General features: G+C 46.6%; 1 protein-coding gene and 1 long non-coding RNA gene across 2 annotated transcripts in view; one reads left to right on the top strand and one right to left on the bottom strand.

Annotated features, from left to right (window-relative positions):
• LOC142893165 (uncharacterized) overlaps window positions 1–16,673 on the bottom strand; it is a 164,969-nt gene that overhangs the window by 130,325 nt on the left and 17,971 nt on the right. The gene's annotated exons all lie outside the window — the stretch shown is intronic.
• The window catches only part of dock1 (dedicator of cytokinesis 1), a 145,411-nt gene that overhangs the window by 109,781 nt on the left and 18,957 nt on the right, over window positions 1–16,673 (top strand). The window contains exons 32-43 of the mRNA XM_076033446.1: window positions 1,939–1,997; window positions 2,366–2,514; window positions 3,416–3,501; window positions 4,234–4,390; window positions 4,820–4,860; window positions 5,190–5,280; window positions 7,105–7,224; window positions 7,858–7,947; window positions 8,117–8,221; window positions 13,556–13,697; window positions 13,792–13,873; window positions 15,920–16,004. Coding sequence (XP_075889561.1) covers window positions 1,939–1,997; window positions 2,366–2,514; window positions 3,416–3,501; window positions 4,234–4,390; window positions 4,820–4,860; window positions 5,190–5,280; window positions 7,105–7,224; window positions 7,858–7,947; window positions 8,117–8,221; window positions 13,556–13,697; window positions 13,792–13,873; window positions 15,920–16,004 — 1,207 coding nt within the window. The remainder of the gene's footprint in view (window positions 1–1,938; window positions 1,998–2,365; window positions 2,515–3,415; window positions 3,502–4,233; window positions 4,391–4,819; window positions 4,861–5,189; window positions 5,281–7,104; window positions 7,225–7,857; window positions 7,948–8,116; window positions 8,222–13,555; window positions 13,698–13,791; window positions 13,874–15,919; window positions 16,005–16,673) is intronic.

Raw genomic sequence — 16,673 nt, forward strand, 5'->3', positions numbered from 1 at the left:
AGTGTGCGTGTGCGCGCGCCTGAGTGTGTGTGTCAGAAGGGCCTGAACAGATATTAATTAGAGGTCAGGAGATGTGTCACGCTTCAGATGGCCGTCTATTTACTCCTCAATGTCACGGCATCGGCAGGCTGACGAGCTTCCATCAGTCACTCGGCGCCCTGCCGGACACGCCCCCCTCCTACCCCCCTCAACACACACACACACACACACCCTTTCCTGGGGGATCTTTTTGATTGGTGCAATCGCAGAGTGACAGAATTGGCAATGCAAAACTTGCCATGTCATAAACATTATTCATAGTTGGCTCTACCAATAAATGAATCTCCACGTCAGTTTTCCTAGATTGCGGAAATTTTATTCACTCAACCAAAAATCTGAGTAGCACAAAAGAGTGAAGAAAAACCTTAGAAAAATCTGAAATCAAAGTTTTTGGGAAAATTATATGAAATTTTTTGCCCTGTTTTTTGGCCCTTAAAAAAACTAATTTAAACTCAAAGTGTTCCACTAGCTGCTGAGAGGTTTTTTTGGTAGGGGGATTAACTCGATTAACTCTTGCCAACGCTTTCATCCAGAAATCTTCCAGTAAAACTAAACGGAAAACATCTGGTCCAGGTGGCTACTGCATCCTGGAGGCTCTTCCTCTTCTTCTTCTTCTTCTTCTCCTTCTTCTTCTTCTTCTTCCTCTTCCTTCTTCTTCTTCTTCTTCTTCTTCCTCTTCCTCTTCCTCTCTGATTTTCCATCCTGTCATCGTTGATCCAGCTGCTCCAGCAGCGCCTCCTTCAGGACCGCTGTTGTCACTTGCTCCTCGGTACACTGGAGCAGAAAAAACTCTGCAAAACCCGGCCCGAAACTCACCGTCTCCTCCCATCACATCCCCTGGTTTCCATCCATCACTTTGCTTTGATCCCATCGGCTTCATCGGGTCGGTCCCACTTTCCACCTCCCGGCTCGTCTTTCCACTCGTGTTTCTGCTTCCATCTTTCACTGTCCAGCCATCTGTGTGTGTGTGTGTGTGTGTGTGTGTGTGTGTGTGTGTGTGTGTGTGTGTGTGTGTGTGTGTGTGTGTGTGTGTGTGTGTGTGTGTGTGTCCTCCTCACTGCCGGGCTCCAATATGCCGAGGGAGATTGGTTCATGGCCCAGAACTGAAGACCGTGTTGGGGAGAAAAATCAGGACGGGAAATGATTTTGAAACGTCCAGCGTGAATCACAGTTTCATGCGGAAACCAGCCAGATGGTGTGTGTGTGTGTGTGTGTGTGTGTGTGTGTGTGTGTGTGTGTGTGTGTGTGTGTGTGTGTGTGTGTGTGCGTGTGTGTGTCTGTGTGTGTCTGTGTGTGCGTGTGTGCATGTGTGAGTTACCGTATTCTGTAAACATGAAATAAAATATTCAAAATAAAATATTTTATTGGAGGATCTAAATGTTTCCTCGCAGGCAATTTAATAAGCAAAAAAACAGTGGTTGTCCTTTTTTTGCATCGGGCTGCTGTGAATCAGCAGCAACACTCGCCTGACATTAACGATGAGAAACAGAAGGTTTCTGGTGTCTTAAGAAAATTTGTTTGTGCACAAATCTCCTTTGAAAAGACTTTTCAACCACATGGTGTTTCAAGTTTGAAAAGCTGAAATGACTTTGGGTGATTGGTGCGATCTGTGTTGTGCTCACTCTGCAATATTTTTGATCGAAAGAGTGGAACACAAAGAATTAGATTTTTAGGAAATGAAGAATTTATTTTCGTTAACGTCTTTTTTTTTTTTTCTCCTCAATGAGATAAGAACTGAGGGTCCTGGCAGAGAACAAAGAAAGAAAAACCAAAAAATCATCAGCAATTAAATCTCATTTTCTAATCTTTTCTTTTTTTTTCTTTTCTTTTTTTTTCACCTCGTCAATGTCATGGTGAGTCTCTGACCGCTGGTCTGGTGCCACTCTGCTTCTGTTTCAGGTACCAGGACATGAGGAGGCAGATTGGCTTTGAAATCAGGGACATGTGGTACAATCTAGGTAACGACCCTCAGCTCCGCCCCCTGGCATTTTCCATTTACAATCAGCGAATGAATCTGTCCATCAGTCCCTGCAGAGGCTCCGCTGGGATCACACACAGTTTTGCTATTTTCTCACTGTTTGATCGTCTTCCATCCAAGAGCTTTCGCTGTCAATGTAAAGTCAACAGAGCAGCGAACTAAGTCCGACCAATCAAGTTTCTTGGCACCTCCCTCCTTTAATCTCCACCGTCTAATCCCTTAATGAAAGCCTGCGTTGGATCAGATTGACAGATTTTAAATGAGCAAACCAACATGTTGATGTTATTCCTCTTGTTTGTTGTTGTTGTTGTTGTTTTTTATCCCCCCCCCCCCTCCCCCCACTTCAAGGGCCCCACAAGAACAAGTTCATCCCGGAGATGGTGGGGCCCATCCTGGAGATGACGCTGGTCCCTGAGATCGAGCTGCGCAAGGCCACCATCCCCATCTTCTTCGACATGATGCAGTGCGAGTTCCACTGCACCTGCAGCTTCCAGCGGGTGAGTCCTGACACGCTGTCACCTCTGGGGGATGAGACAAAAATAAAAAAAATCTTTACAGTGTATAATGCAGCAGCCAAGCAGTGGCAGTGCTCAGGAAAAGTGTGCATAGACAGATTTCATCTTGCTAGCATGATAAACAGGTTATAGACGCACAGAAGCTGAAATCCAGTTTTGTTTTAAACATGAAGAGGCTCCACAGCGGCTTTGTTTTCTGTTTTGTTTTTTCTGTCTTCTGTTTCCTGGCCTGCACTTGATCCTCAGCTGCTTAACAGCTTAATTAAAGTCAACATGCATGGCTGCACTTCCTCTCCAGCTAACAGCTCAGGGCTCACAATGGAATAATGAGAATATTAATATTATAATTAACTTGGGGGGAAAAAAGCGCACAAGCTTGAAGTGTAATCGTGATCGCTTCAGTTTTTTCCAATTAACTGCGACAATTTTTGCATGAAAAACTATTACTTAATAAAAGGTCTCGTATTATCATAATATCCCCCCTCGTCGCAATCATTTTACACCAATAATCTGCGTCTCCGCCTCTCAAAGGGCACTAAGACCCGCCCACCACCAGCCCCTCCTCCCCCCAGGTTGAGTGAGCAACACCTGGAGGGGGCACTGACCTCCTGCTTAGGATCAATCAGTGCATCAATTTAGCAGGAGGCTGTAAACAGAGGGTTAACTGAGCTGTTTTCTGGGCATGTTGATATCGTTTTATAGTAATTAATCTTATGAGGCTGCTGCTCTTCCAGAGTAAATCCAAAATAAGTCAGAAGAATATTGAACCTTTGAATTCAATGCATATAGGAGGGGGAAAAGAGGCGGCAATTATATTTTTTAATAAATAAATTGAAATTGTCCCAGCTGAGTGTTTTTTGCATCCTGTTTTGTGTGACTGCAGTTCGAGAACGAGATCATCACCAAGCTGGACCACGAGGTGGAAGGAGGCCGCGGAGACGAGCAGTACAAGATTCTCTTCCAGAAAATGTGAGTGACGACTGTGGTGGTGGTGGTGATGATGATGATGATGATGATGACGATGATAATGACGAAGATGATGATGATGATGATGAGCATGTTGGTGATGATTGTGATGATGATGATGATGATGATGATGATGATGAGCATGTTGGTGATGATTGTGATGATGATGATGATGATGATGATAATGATGACGATGATGATGATGATGAGCATGTTGGTGATGATGATGATGAGCATGTTGGTGATGATGATGATGAGCATGTTGGTGGTGATGGTGACGATGATGATGATGATGATGATGAGCATGTTGGTGATGATGACGATGATGATGATGATGATGATGATGATGAGCATGTTGGTGATGATGATGATGGTGATGATGATGATGATGATGGTGATGATGATGATGATGATGATGATGATGATGGTGAGCATGTTGGTGATGATGATGATGATGGTGATGATGATGATGGTGATGATGATGATGATGGTGATGATGATGATGATGATGATGATGATGGTGAGCATGTTGGTGATGATGATGATGATGATGATGATGATGATGATGGTGAGCATGTTGGTGATGATGATGATGATGGTGATGATGATGAAGGCGGTGGCGGCGTGGCCCTCGTCACTGCTGCTGCGATCCTGCAGCCGCTGACCTGTGGAAGCGTTGGCAATTGCGCAGTCAACGCTCAACGGTTTCCGTGCTGTGTGTCTCCCTGTCGACAGCCTGCTGGAGCACTGCAGGAAGCACATGTACTTGGCCAAGACGGGCGAGAACTTTGTCACCCTGGTGGTCCGTCTGCTGGAGAGGCTGCTGGACTACAGGACCATCATGCACGACGAGAACAAGGAGAACCGCATGAGCTGCACCGTCAACGTGCTGGTGAGACGCTGTGCTGTGCGGAAAACATTCAGGCGCAGCCGCTCGGAGGCACGAGCAGAGAATTGAATGCGCAGGATAGAGTAGAACTTTATGGTTCATTGGACAATGAAAGTGAAATGCAAGGGTGCAAGAAATGCACACTGGAGCTGTGCGGAGTTTTAGAAGATGAAAAAACAGTAAATACATGCAACACACAGACGCTGGAAAAGTTAAGCTGCTTTGAATTTAATAAATTTTAAATGCCTCTCCTCTGTCCAAGGCCAACGTGGTTGCTGTTTATTCAAATTGTGAAAAATAGGATAAATTATTTGATGGTTTAATTATTTAAGTGCAAAATCCTTTGAAATCTATTAAGAGATGTAAAACGCACACACACACACACACACACACACTAACCACTCGTCTGTTTTTCTTTTTTCCGCCTTGCAGAACTTTTACAAGGAGATCGACCGGGAGGAGATGTACATCAGGTACGACCAGTCCGGTGCTACAGTGATGCCTCATTGTGACAATATGCAGTTTTTTCACGGCCAGACATGTAAACCAGAGAATTTAATTATGTGTAATTACATTTCATTCAAACGTTGAACTTATTCACATTTAATCATATTATCCACTGAATAAATCATCCCTCCCTCTGGCCGCCACCACCAGTCAAGCCCAATTCGTTGGGCAAACACGTTGCGTTGGAGTGCTCTTCACTCTCTGACACTTGCTGCAACATTTGGCTCCGCCTGCGGGCCAGAGGTCAAACTGTTGTGTGTTTGTTTGACGTGGCTGACCCGCTGTTCCCTGCCAGGTACCTGTACAAGCTCTGCGACCTCCACAAAGAGTGCGACAACTACACGGAGGCGGCCTACACGCTGCTGCTGCACGCCAGGCTGCTGAAGGTAAACAGCGGCGTGCGGTTTGCTGAAGGGCGGCGGCCGCGCTGCCAAAGTACACCGTCAAGCCTTTTTCTTTTTTTTTCTTCTTCTGCTTCCAAGCCGGATGACACCCTAACCTGCGGCGTGAGCAGGATGTAGAGAGATCAGGACGCACCTGTTGAATCCGGTTGGCCGAGGCCGAGGCAGAACCGCTGAGCGGCAGAGTTTTTTTTTTCCTCTTCCTCGCCGTGCCGAGTCGATGCAAATCAAAGCCGGACGCAGGGAAATGGCATCAGTTGTTTCGACCTGCAGCAGCTCTCTGCATTGAGCTGCGAGGGGAGTAAGATCAAACCCTCCAACTGAACAACGACGGGATTTAGCAGAGGACGCCCTTCGGCTGGGACGGGGTCAAAGGTCACAGCGCGACGGCGCATTACTTTGAATATTTGTGTCCATAAATATGGATTATGTGTCGTCTGTGTTTTGTTTTCTTGCCGATGTCACACTTTAAATGCTCCATTAAAGGACCTGGAAGGCGTCGCTCAACCTCCTGGAAACTGCTTGAGTGGCAAAAATGCAGATTTTTTTTTTTTTTTCTGTTCCCCATTGCGACGTCGACTCACATCACCAGGGGCAGGAAACGTTTCTTCAAGGTCCCGCGTTTTAGCAAGCAGCCTCTCAGAAAATATATATTAGCCTTATGTTTACAGCCTCCTTCTAAAACTGAGTTTTTGTTGTCTTTTTTTTGTTTGTTTGTTTGTTTTCCTCATGTTTGGTAGGAAGAATTTAACAGCCAACACCTGCCGGTGGGTGTGGTCTTTAACCGGGTAAAAGTATCAATGCCCCTTTGTGACATCACAAAGGGAAAACATCTTTTAATATCAAGTATTATTGTAAGAAAATGCTGGTCAGGCTTTGATATTTTTGCTTCGATTCTGGATCTCACACTTTGTGTCTTCCGTTTCTCTGGAAAATTTATCTTCAGTGAGTCAATATTCCTTCTTCGCCGGGAGAAATAAATCCGGCTGATGTGTGAAACGTTCACCTCAGGTTGAGTGGAATCCAATCGAATGTCAGCCTGGCCCCTCAGATTGACCTCTGACCTTTTTACCCAGACTTCTCAGTGTCAGGCCATTCTTCTCTCTTCCATCGTATTGCTCTTTTTTTATCGGCTGGGCCGACCAATCAGTCGACAGCAATCGATGACACCGGATGTTTCTTGTTTATGTGAGAGAGTGATGTCTCTCTCTCTCTCACTCTCTCTCTCTCCCCCCTGCTGCTTAATGAATGCGGCGGTGGAGGTGGTGTGCACTGCGCCATTAATTCTCCCTAAAGTCATTGGATGTGTATTGAAGCACCTTTTTCTGTCTGTGACTCAAGTTTCCATCTGGTTCTGTCGGGCTGCGGCGCCGCATCAATCAGTGCCACGTTTGGGTTTTTTTTTTGGGGGGAGGGGGGGGTAAAAGTCGATTCATGTAAGAATCGCAATTCTTATCCTTTACCATTCTGGATCGATTCATAGACTTCAAAAATTGATTTTTAAAAACGCCTAAGGTTTCATTTTGTGCAATTTTAACATTAACATGTTATACAAACTGTCTTCTGTTTTGATGCCATCATTTACCGAATTATTAACACACAATTCACTGTATCAATTTTTGAATCGGGAATCGTTGGATTTTGAGGATGGATTTTGAGTCGTGACCTCAGGAATCGGATTCGAATCCAAGCGTGAGACACGCAAAGATTAACATCCCTGACCGGCTGTTTGCGACCTGGTCAGCCGTGCCGCCCACTGACCCTCTCACCCTTCCCTCCCCCTCCCTCCCTCCCTCCCTCCCTCCGCAGTGGTCGGACGAGCCGTGCGCCGCCCACCTGACCCAGCGGGACGGCTACCAGGCCTCGACGCAGGTCCAGCTGAAGGACCAGCTGTACCAGCAGATCATCAACTACTTTGACAAGGGCAAGGTGAGACGCAGCGTCCTGCCACTGTCAGCGCTTGTTAGACCCGTTGACCATATATAGAGATGCCGGAGCCGTTGTGACATCACCCATTGGTTGGCCAATCCTCCGCTCCTCAAGCTCAGGGCTCGGTTTCACTGTCAGCGGCGTCGTTTCGAGCCTCCGCTCCCTTTTCAAACACAAAGATTCCATATTTGGATATGTGGGCGGGGCCGGAGGGGCGCAGTGATCGGAAACTGGAAGCTCATCCATCACATTCGATGCTTAGATTCAGACACTCTTTTTTTTTTTACTCTCTGAAGAACGACAATTGGAGACGAAACACACACACACACACACACACACACACACACACATGCCGACGTTGCTCCGTTTTCATCGCATCTTGTCACCAGTCTTTGGAGTCTTTTCCTGCTCTCACTCTGCTTCAAGGTTCCCATCATGTTCTCTTAGATCTTACCTGTAAACCTGTGCCTCAGCTGTTTTCCAGGATCAGCAACAAAAAGACAACCTGTGCAGAAGGATTCAACATGTTTTTCCCTGCAATGTTTACTTCCACATTCATAACCGGTGCCTCCTCTCTGACGTTGATTGTCTGGGTAATTAACTTCCTGTCTGGTCGCCGCCTGCTTCTAACAGATGTGGGAGGAGGCCATCATCTTGGGAAAGGAGTTGGCGGAGCAGTACGAGAACGAGATGTTTGACTTTGAGCAGCTCAGCGCCTCTCTGGTAAGTCCTCAGGTTGCACCGCTCAGCACCAGCCTGACACTCCTGACTGGCAGAGACAGTCAGTGGGACTTAAGTGGAAGTTTGTCACTTATATGAGGTCATTATATATCAAATGACTATTAGTCCAGGGTAAAGAAGAAAGATGTTTGTTTGTTATTTTCCCCAACAGCGGAAACAGGCCCAGTTCTATGAGAACATCGTCAAAGTCATCCGGCCCAAACCGGACTACTTTGCTGTGGGCTACTACGGCCTGGGCTTCCCTTCCTTCCTGCGGGTGAGTACCTGCCTCTCTCTCTCTCTCCCCCTGTATCGGCTCACTCGCCCGCCAAAGCAGACGATCCTCCTTCCTTCCTCGCGGCCGCCTCCTCCTCACTCTGCCATCTCACCCTCTCACTCTGGTCCTTGGGCTCTCTGACCAGCAGCAGACGTACTGTGACTCACTGTTTAGTCTGTGTGGAGGCGATGAGTCTGCCGTTCACTGGCACCTGTTGAGTCGCTGCCGCTCGCCAGACACTCAGTAAAGGCTTGAAGCTGTGTTTTGCTATTTTGTTCCATTTTTGTGTTTGTTTTGTTTTTCTGTTTTTTTCATTTGCACATTGAAACATCAAATACTGGGTTCCCGAAACAAGGATTAGCCAAAGAACCAGGGCCAGGACTTTACGCGATAATTCAATGATTGATGCACAAAAAAAATCACGGCGTTAAAAAAAAAAAAAAAACACTGCACTTCTGCCGCAAGCTCAAATAATGATACGTGATTAATCACGATTAATTAATTGCAAAGGCCATAATTAATTAGATTCATTTTTTTTAATGAAGTCCCTCGACTAAAATTAACCATTTGCTGGTTGTGAGAAACTCGTTTTTCATATATGTTGTGGTTCTGGGTGCTGGTTGTCTGCAGCGTAAGTCAGTCAGTCAGTCAGTCAGTCAGTCAGTCAGGCGGCAAAATCAGGAGCGTCCGCTTCTGGAATGATGAAGAGTTTCCGTCGTTCTGTCATCACAGAATTAAAATTGTTACAACGAAGACATAATCTGCCAAATGCTCATTTCCTTCATGTGCTGAGTTTATAAGATCAATGCATTCCTTTAACCTAGCTAACACTCCTGCACACTGATTAGGACGTGTTTGAACACGTTTTGATGCTTTTGCTTTATTTTTTCATGAGCCAGGTGTGTTTTCATTTACTATTGATCTGTATAAACGTCCCGCTGTTTATTCTCCAACATATCAGCGAATAATGATGACCTTCAGCAACAAGTTTGCAAATTGTCACAACCGACTTGCTCCAACTTCTCAATCAGCGTAATGCCGATCGTCAGAGCGCCCACTTCCCACCCCAGCGCCGTCACTGGTGTATTAAAATCCATTCAGGTGCACTTCATGAAGTCCCCAGCAGGGCATTATAGAAACGCAGCACTAAATAAAAGGGACAGTCTGCATGTTTTCCGTCAGTCTTCGTCTCCCTTTCACTCAGACTTTCTTCCCCCTGCTGGTTTAGAAGAGTACTGCTTTGCACGCAGTCAATTGCCTCATCCGACTCTTTGCCCCATTATAAAGTTCCAACCAGGGGCCTTTTGCCCGACACAAACCTCTCCTGCCCCCCACACCTCCAAAACCCCCATCACCACACTCCATCCAGGCAGGCCAGGAACTCCATTACCAGCGGGGCAGAACCACCTCGCTCTAATCTCGCCGCCTTTTGAAGCAGCGGTTAAGGGAAAAGCTTTGAGTTCCCCTCTTCTTTTGTTTCTCCTTTCATTCTTTGGGAAAGCAGGTTGACCTCCCCTGAATTAACCGGGGGCGATTAAAAAAAAAAAAAAAAGACACACACAAAATAAAAAGCAAATCTGTACTTGATGGTAGTTTGATTTGTTTTTTTTATTAAAAAAAAAAAAAAGAAACAAAGAAAGAAAGAAAATTAAAGTTTGCTCATGTTGACGTGCAAACTGAATCGAGAAATGCCAGAAACTACACAACAACTAGCGTGTTTGCTAATGTTCTCTGGCTAGTGCGCTAACAAGCGCGTAGCTACAGCGACTCGTCATAATCAGACATTGACTGTGTGTCATCGCTTGTTATTGTCTGTGTCCGTATTTTAATTAAATATTTGTTCAAGCTGCTAGAATTATAACTACAGTTGGATATATGTTCAAATATATTGAGTGTTTGGAGACGGATGACTGGCTCTGGCCAAAGGAGGAGAAGAAGATGAAGAAGAAGAATGAAGAGGAGGTTGTGGTTGGGGATACAGATGATTTAGATTTTTTCTTTTCTTTTCTTTGCTCTGACTGTTTTGTGCATTGTCACCATGACGTCTTTGTTCAAGGTTCCTTAATTCTGATTGACCTTCACGTCGCCCCTGATTGGCTCGATCTTTTGATTGATCTTTCAAGTGTTTTCTGGGACATGTTGAACGGTTCCTTTGGCTGAACGCAGGGAAACATTCCAGCACGGGCGCCTAATAAGAAAAATAATGTTCTGAGAATCTCACACACACACACACACACACACACACACACACACACACCCTGCTGCTGCTGTTTGTGTTGCAGTATCCCAGGGTCCTTTGGGAGGAAAGTCAATTATGTGAGAAAATCAATACTCTGATAAGTCGGCCTCCCCTTAAAGGATTGATTTCACGCTAGAGCAGCTAATTTGGCTGCTTATGATTTATTAGTGGTTAATGTGGTTGGATGGGGGTGTGGGGAGGTGTTACTAATTGTGAAAGTGCTCTTGACTAATACTGTCTTGATAGAGGTTTTTCACAACAAATTTCCACAAGTTGACCCTGCCTTTGCGTTTTAGTGACAGTTGTTTTTTTTTGTTTTGTTTTGTTTATTTTTGCCATGTTTTCATCTCGCTCTTGTTTCTTTATTTAACGGTTGCACAGCGACGAAGTCGACGACGTCGATAGCGCGACGCTGATTTGCAGTAGCTGCCCCACAGCACAGATTTACGCCCGCACTGTGCTAATAACATCGCAGCGCTCATTAGCATGCACGCTGCTGTGTGCATCTGCAGGAAAAGAAGGGGGGGAACACACGCTGTTAGTACCTGCATTCTTTCTAATCAATCAATCATTGTAAAAAAAAAAAAAAAAAAAGCAAACTCCCATCCAGAGGCGTTTCGAAGCTCTTAACGCAATCTACAAAAGAAGAAAATCAGCTGATCGTTCTATTGATACTATGTTGTTAGGTGCCACGTGAAACTTGTTGGGACGAGAATTTCGGCTCATGCGCTTCGCACCACTCAGTGGAGACAGCGACAAATCGCAATTGTACTTTGTCGAAATTTTAGAAGTGTTGCTTTTATTTTGCGAAAAACCTCCTCCTCAGGGAAGTTCATCAAACAGCACATCAGTCAGATGAAATTCAACATTACCGCCATATTCTGCCCTCAACAAGCAAAGAGACACTTCCTGATGGCAGCTAATAATTGTGAGTCTGCTCTTGACGCGCTGACACACTAAATCCTTCCTCATGGAAAAAAAAAACACCAGTCTTCATTTCAAAGCCACGGCACAGATTAAAATGTATAACTGTGTTTTTTTGTTTTTTTTTAAAAAGTGACTGCAATTAAACTTCAGTCTTGAGTTCAGCTTTGAAAGTCATTAACAGCGACTGGAGAAGCACCAAACCTCCATTATGATCAGGCGGAATCAGAGTTTCTTTCAGCTCTCGGACACGTGGGAGCCGTTCAGACAGCCGCTGCTCAGACTTCACATCCTTCTCTCTTCCTCCTCCTCCACCTCCTCTTCACCCTGTCAGTCCTAAACTCTACCTGATCCCCGTGTGAGTGATTGCTTTGCTCTCCTTCAAAAAAAAAATCAAATGAGACACTCAAAAATGAGCTGCCAGCCTCTGTTTCATCAGAGATGAAGAAATAGAACCTTGGGTTCATGCATTTTTTTAATGAATTTATTTTATGGCCACCCAGGTCACATCAGATGTACACGGTCTTGTCTGCAGCACTGTCACTGTCCAGCAGGACGAAGCACTGAGCAAAAAGTTGATATTTGACTTTTTCCTGCTTGTAAGGCACTGAACTCACTCCCCCTCTGCAGCATCACAATGTGAGGGTGGAATTGCTGCCGAAAAAAGTCCCTTCTGATGACCTTCTGAACCTTTAAATCTCATGCAATCACTCAGTTTGAGTCAAGCAGCTTCTTCCTTTGCTGAGATTTATCGTCTTATTTCCTGTTTCTGTTTTCTCGTTTTTTTCACGCTCTGATTTTCCGTATCCACTTCTCGTTTGAACTTGACAGTCGCTGCTAGTTTGTCTCTCCGCTGCTTGCATTAAATTGACTTTCTGCATCCTCCAGGCCAGGAACAGGAAAGAGCAATTCTGCACGAATCCTTATCTTAATGACAACGATGTCCTTTGTCAGAAACGCTGAACGCTAATGAATCTCAGGAGCAGTGACATTGAGAAATCACTGTACGCACAAGCGGAATCATCTGAAACATGTAAATATCCTCCCAGGCCGCAGCCATCGGAGGGGGCGGGGCTTCCTGCCTCACTCGCTCGCTCGCTGGCTCGGGTTCAAGCAGTTGAGCCGAGGTGAATTTCACCGTGGCTGCCAGTGATTTTCCCGCAGCTCTCCCGCAGAATCCCAAGACGCTCGTGAGGCGCGTCGCCGTCTCCGCGTCCGATGTGCTTTTGTCAACTTATCTGTCAAAAGCAAATTTACAATGAAAAAAAGAAGAAAGAGCCCCGAGCCTATTTCATGGCAGCGGTTCCTTTAATTAATTGGGGAATTGAGACGTGTGCAGGGAATCACAACAAGGAAAATGTGACAAAGGCCGAGATCCTGCCCTGAAAGAATCGCTGCCGCTGCCTCGAGGCCGCCGTTTTACAGTCTGGTCACATGACACTGATGACACTAAAGGCTGGAGCCGCTCGTTTGAAGTAACAGTGTAAAACCGAACCCACTGGTTCTGAAGCCTGGTTTCACTGTCAGCGGCGCCACCTTGAGCCTCCGCTCCGTTTTGAAACCAGAAGATTGCGTCTTTGGATGTGTGGGCGGGGCCTGGAGGTAAGCAGTGATTGGAGCGTGAGTGCAGCGTGTCACCACAACACCCGCCCACCTGCCGATAAGCTGACTACAGTTGGCAAATAAACTGTAGCCACGCCCACAAATGTATAGACATTTTGACTCGGAATTTGACCAAGTTCAAGTCAAAGTGGATGTTGGAGCCTGTTGGCTCACTTTTTTCACTGCCGATTTAAACCAACAAAAACATTTGATATAGTTTGTAACAGTGTGATTTCAGGGCTCTTTTCCGTATTAGCAGCTATTTCATCATTTTTAGTCTTTTTGCAACCGACACTGGCGCCCCCTGCTGGCCAAACAGTAGAATGCAAGTTTTTGGTATTCCATGTTGGCCCCCATTTTTCAAACTGGAAGCTCCGCCCATCTTTTTCTGACAGAAGGTCGGAGGATTTGCTCCATAACGCCGCCACCGCCGCAATGCAAGGGAGCCGACCCTTCGGCCTGTTGTTTGTATTGAGTTCTGTCGTGTTGTGTTGTGTTGCGTTTTAACTGTCTCTCTCTCTCTCTCTCCCTCCCTCTCTCTCTCTCCCTCTCTCCGCTCGTCCTGACAGAACAAGATGTTCATCTACCGGGGGAAGGAGTACGAGCGCTGGGAGGACTTTGTGGCTCGTCTGCTCACGCAGTTCCCCAACGCAGAGAAGATGAAGACGACCACGCCCCCCAGCGAGGACACCAAGGCCTCGGCCGGACAGTGTATCCTCAACATCTCTTTGTTTTTTTAAAGATGATGCTCGTGTTTTTTTCTTGGTTTTATTATTATTGTTCTCCTTGATTGTTCCCGCTGAAGACATTCAGTGTTTCACGGTGAAGCCCATCCTGGACCTGCCCGCCAAGTTCCAGAACAAGCCCGTCTCTGAGCAAATAGTGAGGTGAGCAGAAGGATTGACACTCACTCACTCGCTCACTCACTCGCTCACTCACTCTCCTCTGCACTGACAATTTTACCAAGGCTGCGCTGTACCACGTGAACTTTTCAAACTCACAACCTGACAACAAGACCAAACCCCATTTTGTGTGTCATTTGTCCTTTTGTTCATTTGGTTTTCACTGCTGCTGTCACGCTACATTGCTATTGGCTGGTTTGTTGGGGCAGTTTGCAGCAGCAGTCGCAGCGACAGGGAAGTTGAAAGGAGAATCCTGGGACTTTGTGCTGCTGACCTCAACTTATTTTGCACCCTGGAAGACTTGAGGGTGTCAAGTGACATAACTGGCAATGCGCACATGAGGGAGGGGTCAGTGGTGGTTGGGGGCGGGTGTGCAGGCCGTGCAGAGGAAAAGAGAATTAAAAAATGCGCTTCAGCATTTATGGAAATATTTATTCAGAGGGAAGCACTGGATTGGACCTTTAAATCCTGCTGTGTGTGTGTGTGTGTGTGTGTGTGTGTGTGTGTATGTGTGTGTGTGTGTGTGCGTGTGTGCGTGCGCGCGCGCGCGCGCGCGCTTAGTACAAACAGTGTTTGACCTTCCATGTCGTTCACCTGCAGCGGCCGTCTGTTATTAGCAGCAGCGGCGAGTCCAACTCTGTTTCTCGGACATCATCAGCGACCTCGGCGCTGCTCGCCACAGGGGTCGGCCCGGGCTTTTCTGCTGGCCGGCCGTCACGCCTGCTGCATCACTCGTCCGCTGTGCAAATTTACACTGCCCCAAACCCTGGGCAGTGTACCTGCGCTGTGATTGTGACGCCCTGCAGCGCTGCTGTTTGCTGCTGTCCTGCGGGACAGCCAGTGTGACTTTGTGGGCTTGTTGTTGGCGTCCTCTTTTGTCTTTTTTCTCTTCTTTTTTCCCTCCCACTGTCCGTCCCCCCGCCCCCCACCTCCTCCTCCTCCTCTTCCACCGCTCTCTCCTCTCTCCTCCTCCTCCTCCTCCGTCCGCTGCTTTTTCTCATTTATCCTCTGATTTAGTACAAAAGAGCCACAGTGCATAGCAATGAGACGAGGATCTCTGGGACAAAGAGGTTGTAAAAGACACACACACACACACACACACACACACACACACACACACACACACACTGCTGACCTTGCTCTGTCCAGTCTGCGATCCTGCAGCCCGAAGACTAATGACATGTAAATTCTTCATTTAGGGGGAAGCGCCGCTGATTCTGGCTCCTCCATTCATCTTTTTATTAGATCAGAAGCTCCTCCACTAATTCCTGCTGCTCTCATCTGCTCTGAGAGACAGAGAGACAGAGAGAGAGAGAGAGAGAGAGAGAGAGAGACTCTCATCAGCTCCCGCCTCCTTGTACATTTTCCCCATTAAACTTGAAGCCGCCGCTTCTCACAGACTTGAAGCTGCGAGATGTTTGCTGTTGCTGTTGGTTGGGAACAACAGCGGAACTGCCCTTTAAACTGGAACCCGCTTCTGAGGTTCCTTCTGTCGCATTCGGCTCCATACTTTATTCATCATCGTTTGCTAATCAAGCCAGATTGTGGTTTTAGGAACGGCAGGGGCTGTGTAATTGCGTGTGCGAGCAGAAGCTGTGGAGGAGGAGAGGAAGGCAGCAGGAGGTTGTGAGGCAGCAGCAGCAGCAGCAGCCGCAGCAGCAGCATTGTCGTCTTCCTGGTGTAAAAAGTTAATTAACCTCGTTTGGAAGAGTTCGCAGCAGTCGGTCAAGAGTCGTATTCCGGGTGTGTGTGTGTGTGTGTGTGTGTGTGTGTGTGTGTGTGTGTGTGGGCGGGGGAAGCTGATATCCCGAGTCCACGTGCTGGAACGCCAAAGCCTGTTTTGACCTGAAGCAAAAGCCGCGGAGCCTCTGAGTCAGACAGCAGACTGACCGCAGCACTTTTAATTTAGTCGCCCACTGATTTATTTCTTATCTATTCATTTATTTATTTATTTATTTATTTATTTATTTATTTTTAAATGATCAGGATTACTCATTTACTTGTCTGCCTCTCCCCTCTGTCCGTCTGAAGCTTCTACACAGTCAACGCTGTTCACAAGTTCCAGTACTCCAGGCCGCTGCGGAAGGGCGAGAGCGACAAGGACAACGAGTTTGCGGTAAGTGCCTTTCATTTTGTTTCTTTTTTTTCTCCAGAAGTTTTCAAAGTTGAAAACGAAGACGTCGCTCACTCGGCCTGTATTTGGTTCTGATTGAACTGTCTCTGATTGAGCCGATTCAGAGACCAGTTGGGAAACGGATCCAGAAACATTCAAAACTACAATGTTGGACACATTCCATCAAATGGCGTCATTTAGCCCTCTGTTTGCAGCCCTTCGCTGAAAACCGAGGCTTAAGGTGCACCTAACGCCTAACTTAAGGTGCCAGGGCTTCTCGCCTGTCAGGAGAGGAGTCGTTGCCCTCGGTGACGTCACAAAGGGACAGCAGTGTTGCAAGCACAGGAAAGCAAAGAATAGATGGACTTTTGGTTGGCCCCTTGATGTGGCTGGTTAACCTTTAACCTTGAACCTCAGCTGACACCTGGCTGACCAGGTGGGGTCACCGAACCTGCTAGCGGGTATGAGAAGTGCCCTTTTTGACATCACAGTGGGTTTCTTCTCAAAGCTGCTGCTTTGTGAAAAGACGGAGGCAGCAGAAGTGAAGGATGGACTGGTTGGATTTACTGACTGGATGGAGACTCGGCCTCGACCTTTAAGCTTCAGTAAACAGTAGATTTATCACAACCAACCACAGCAAAGCTGGATCCATGCCTCTCATTTCATTGGCTT

The sequence above is a fragment of the Nelusetta ayraudi genome, unplaced genomic scaffold, assembly GCF_046127955.1.
Source record: "Nelusetta ayraudi isolate G7.1 ecotype Tasmania unplaced genomic scaffold, CSIRO-AGI_Nayr_v1 ptg000042l, whole genome shotgun sequence".
Lineage (NCBI taxonomy): Eukaryota > Metazoa > Chordata > Actinopteri > Tetraodontiformes > Monacanthidae > Nelusetta > Nelusetta ayraudi.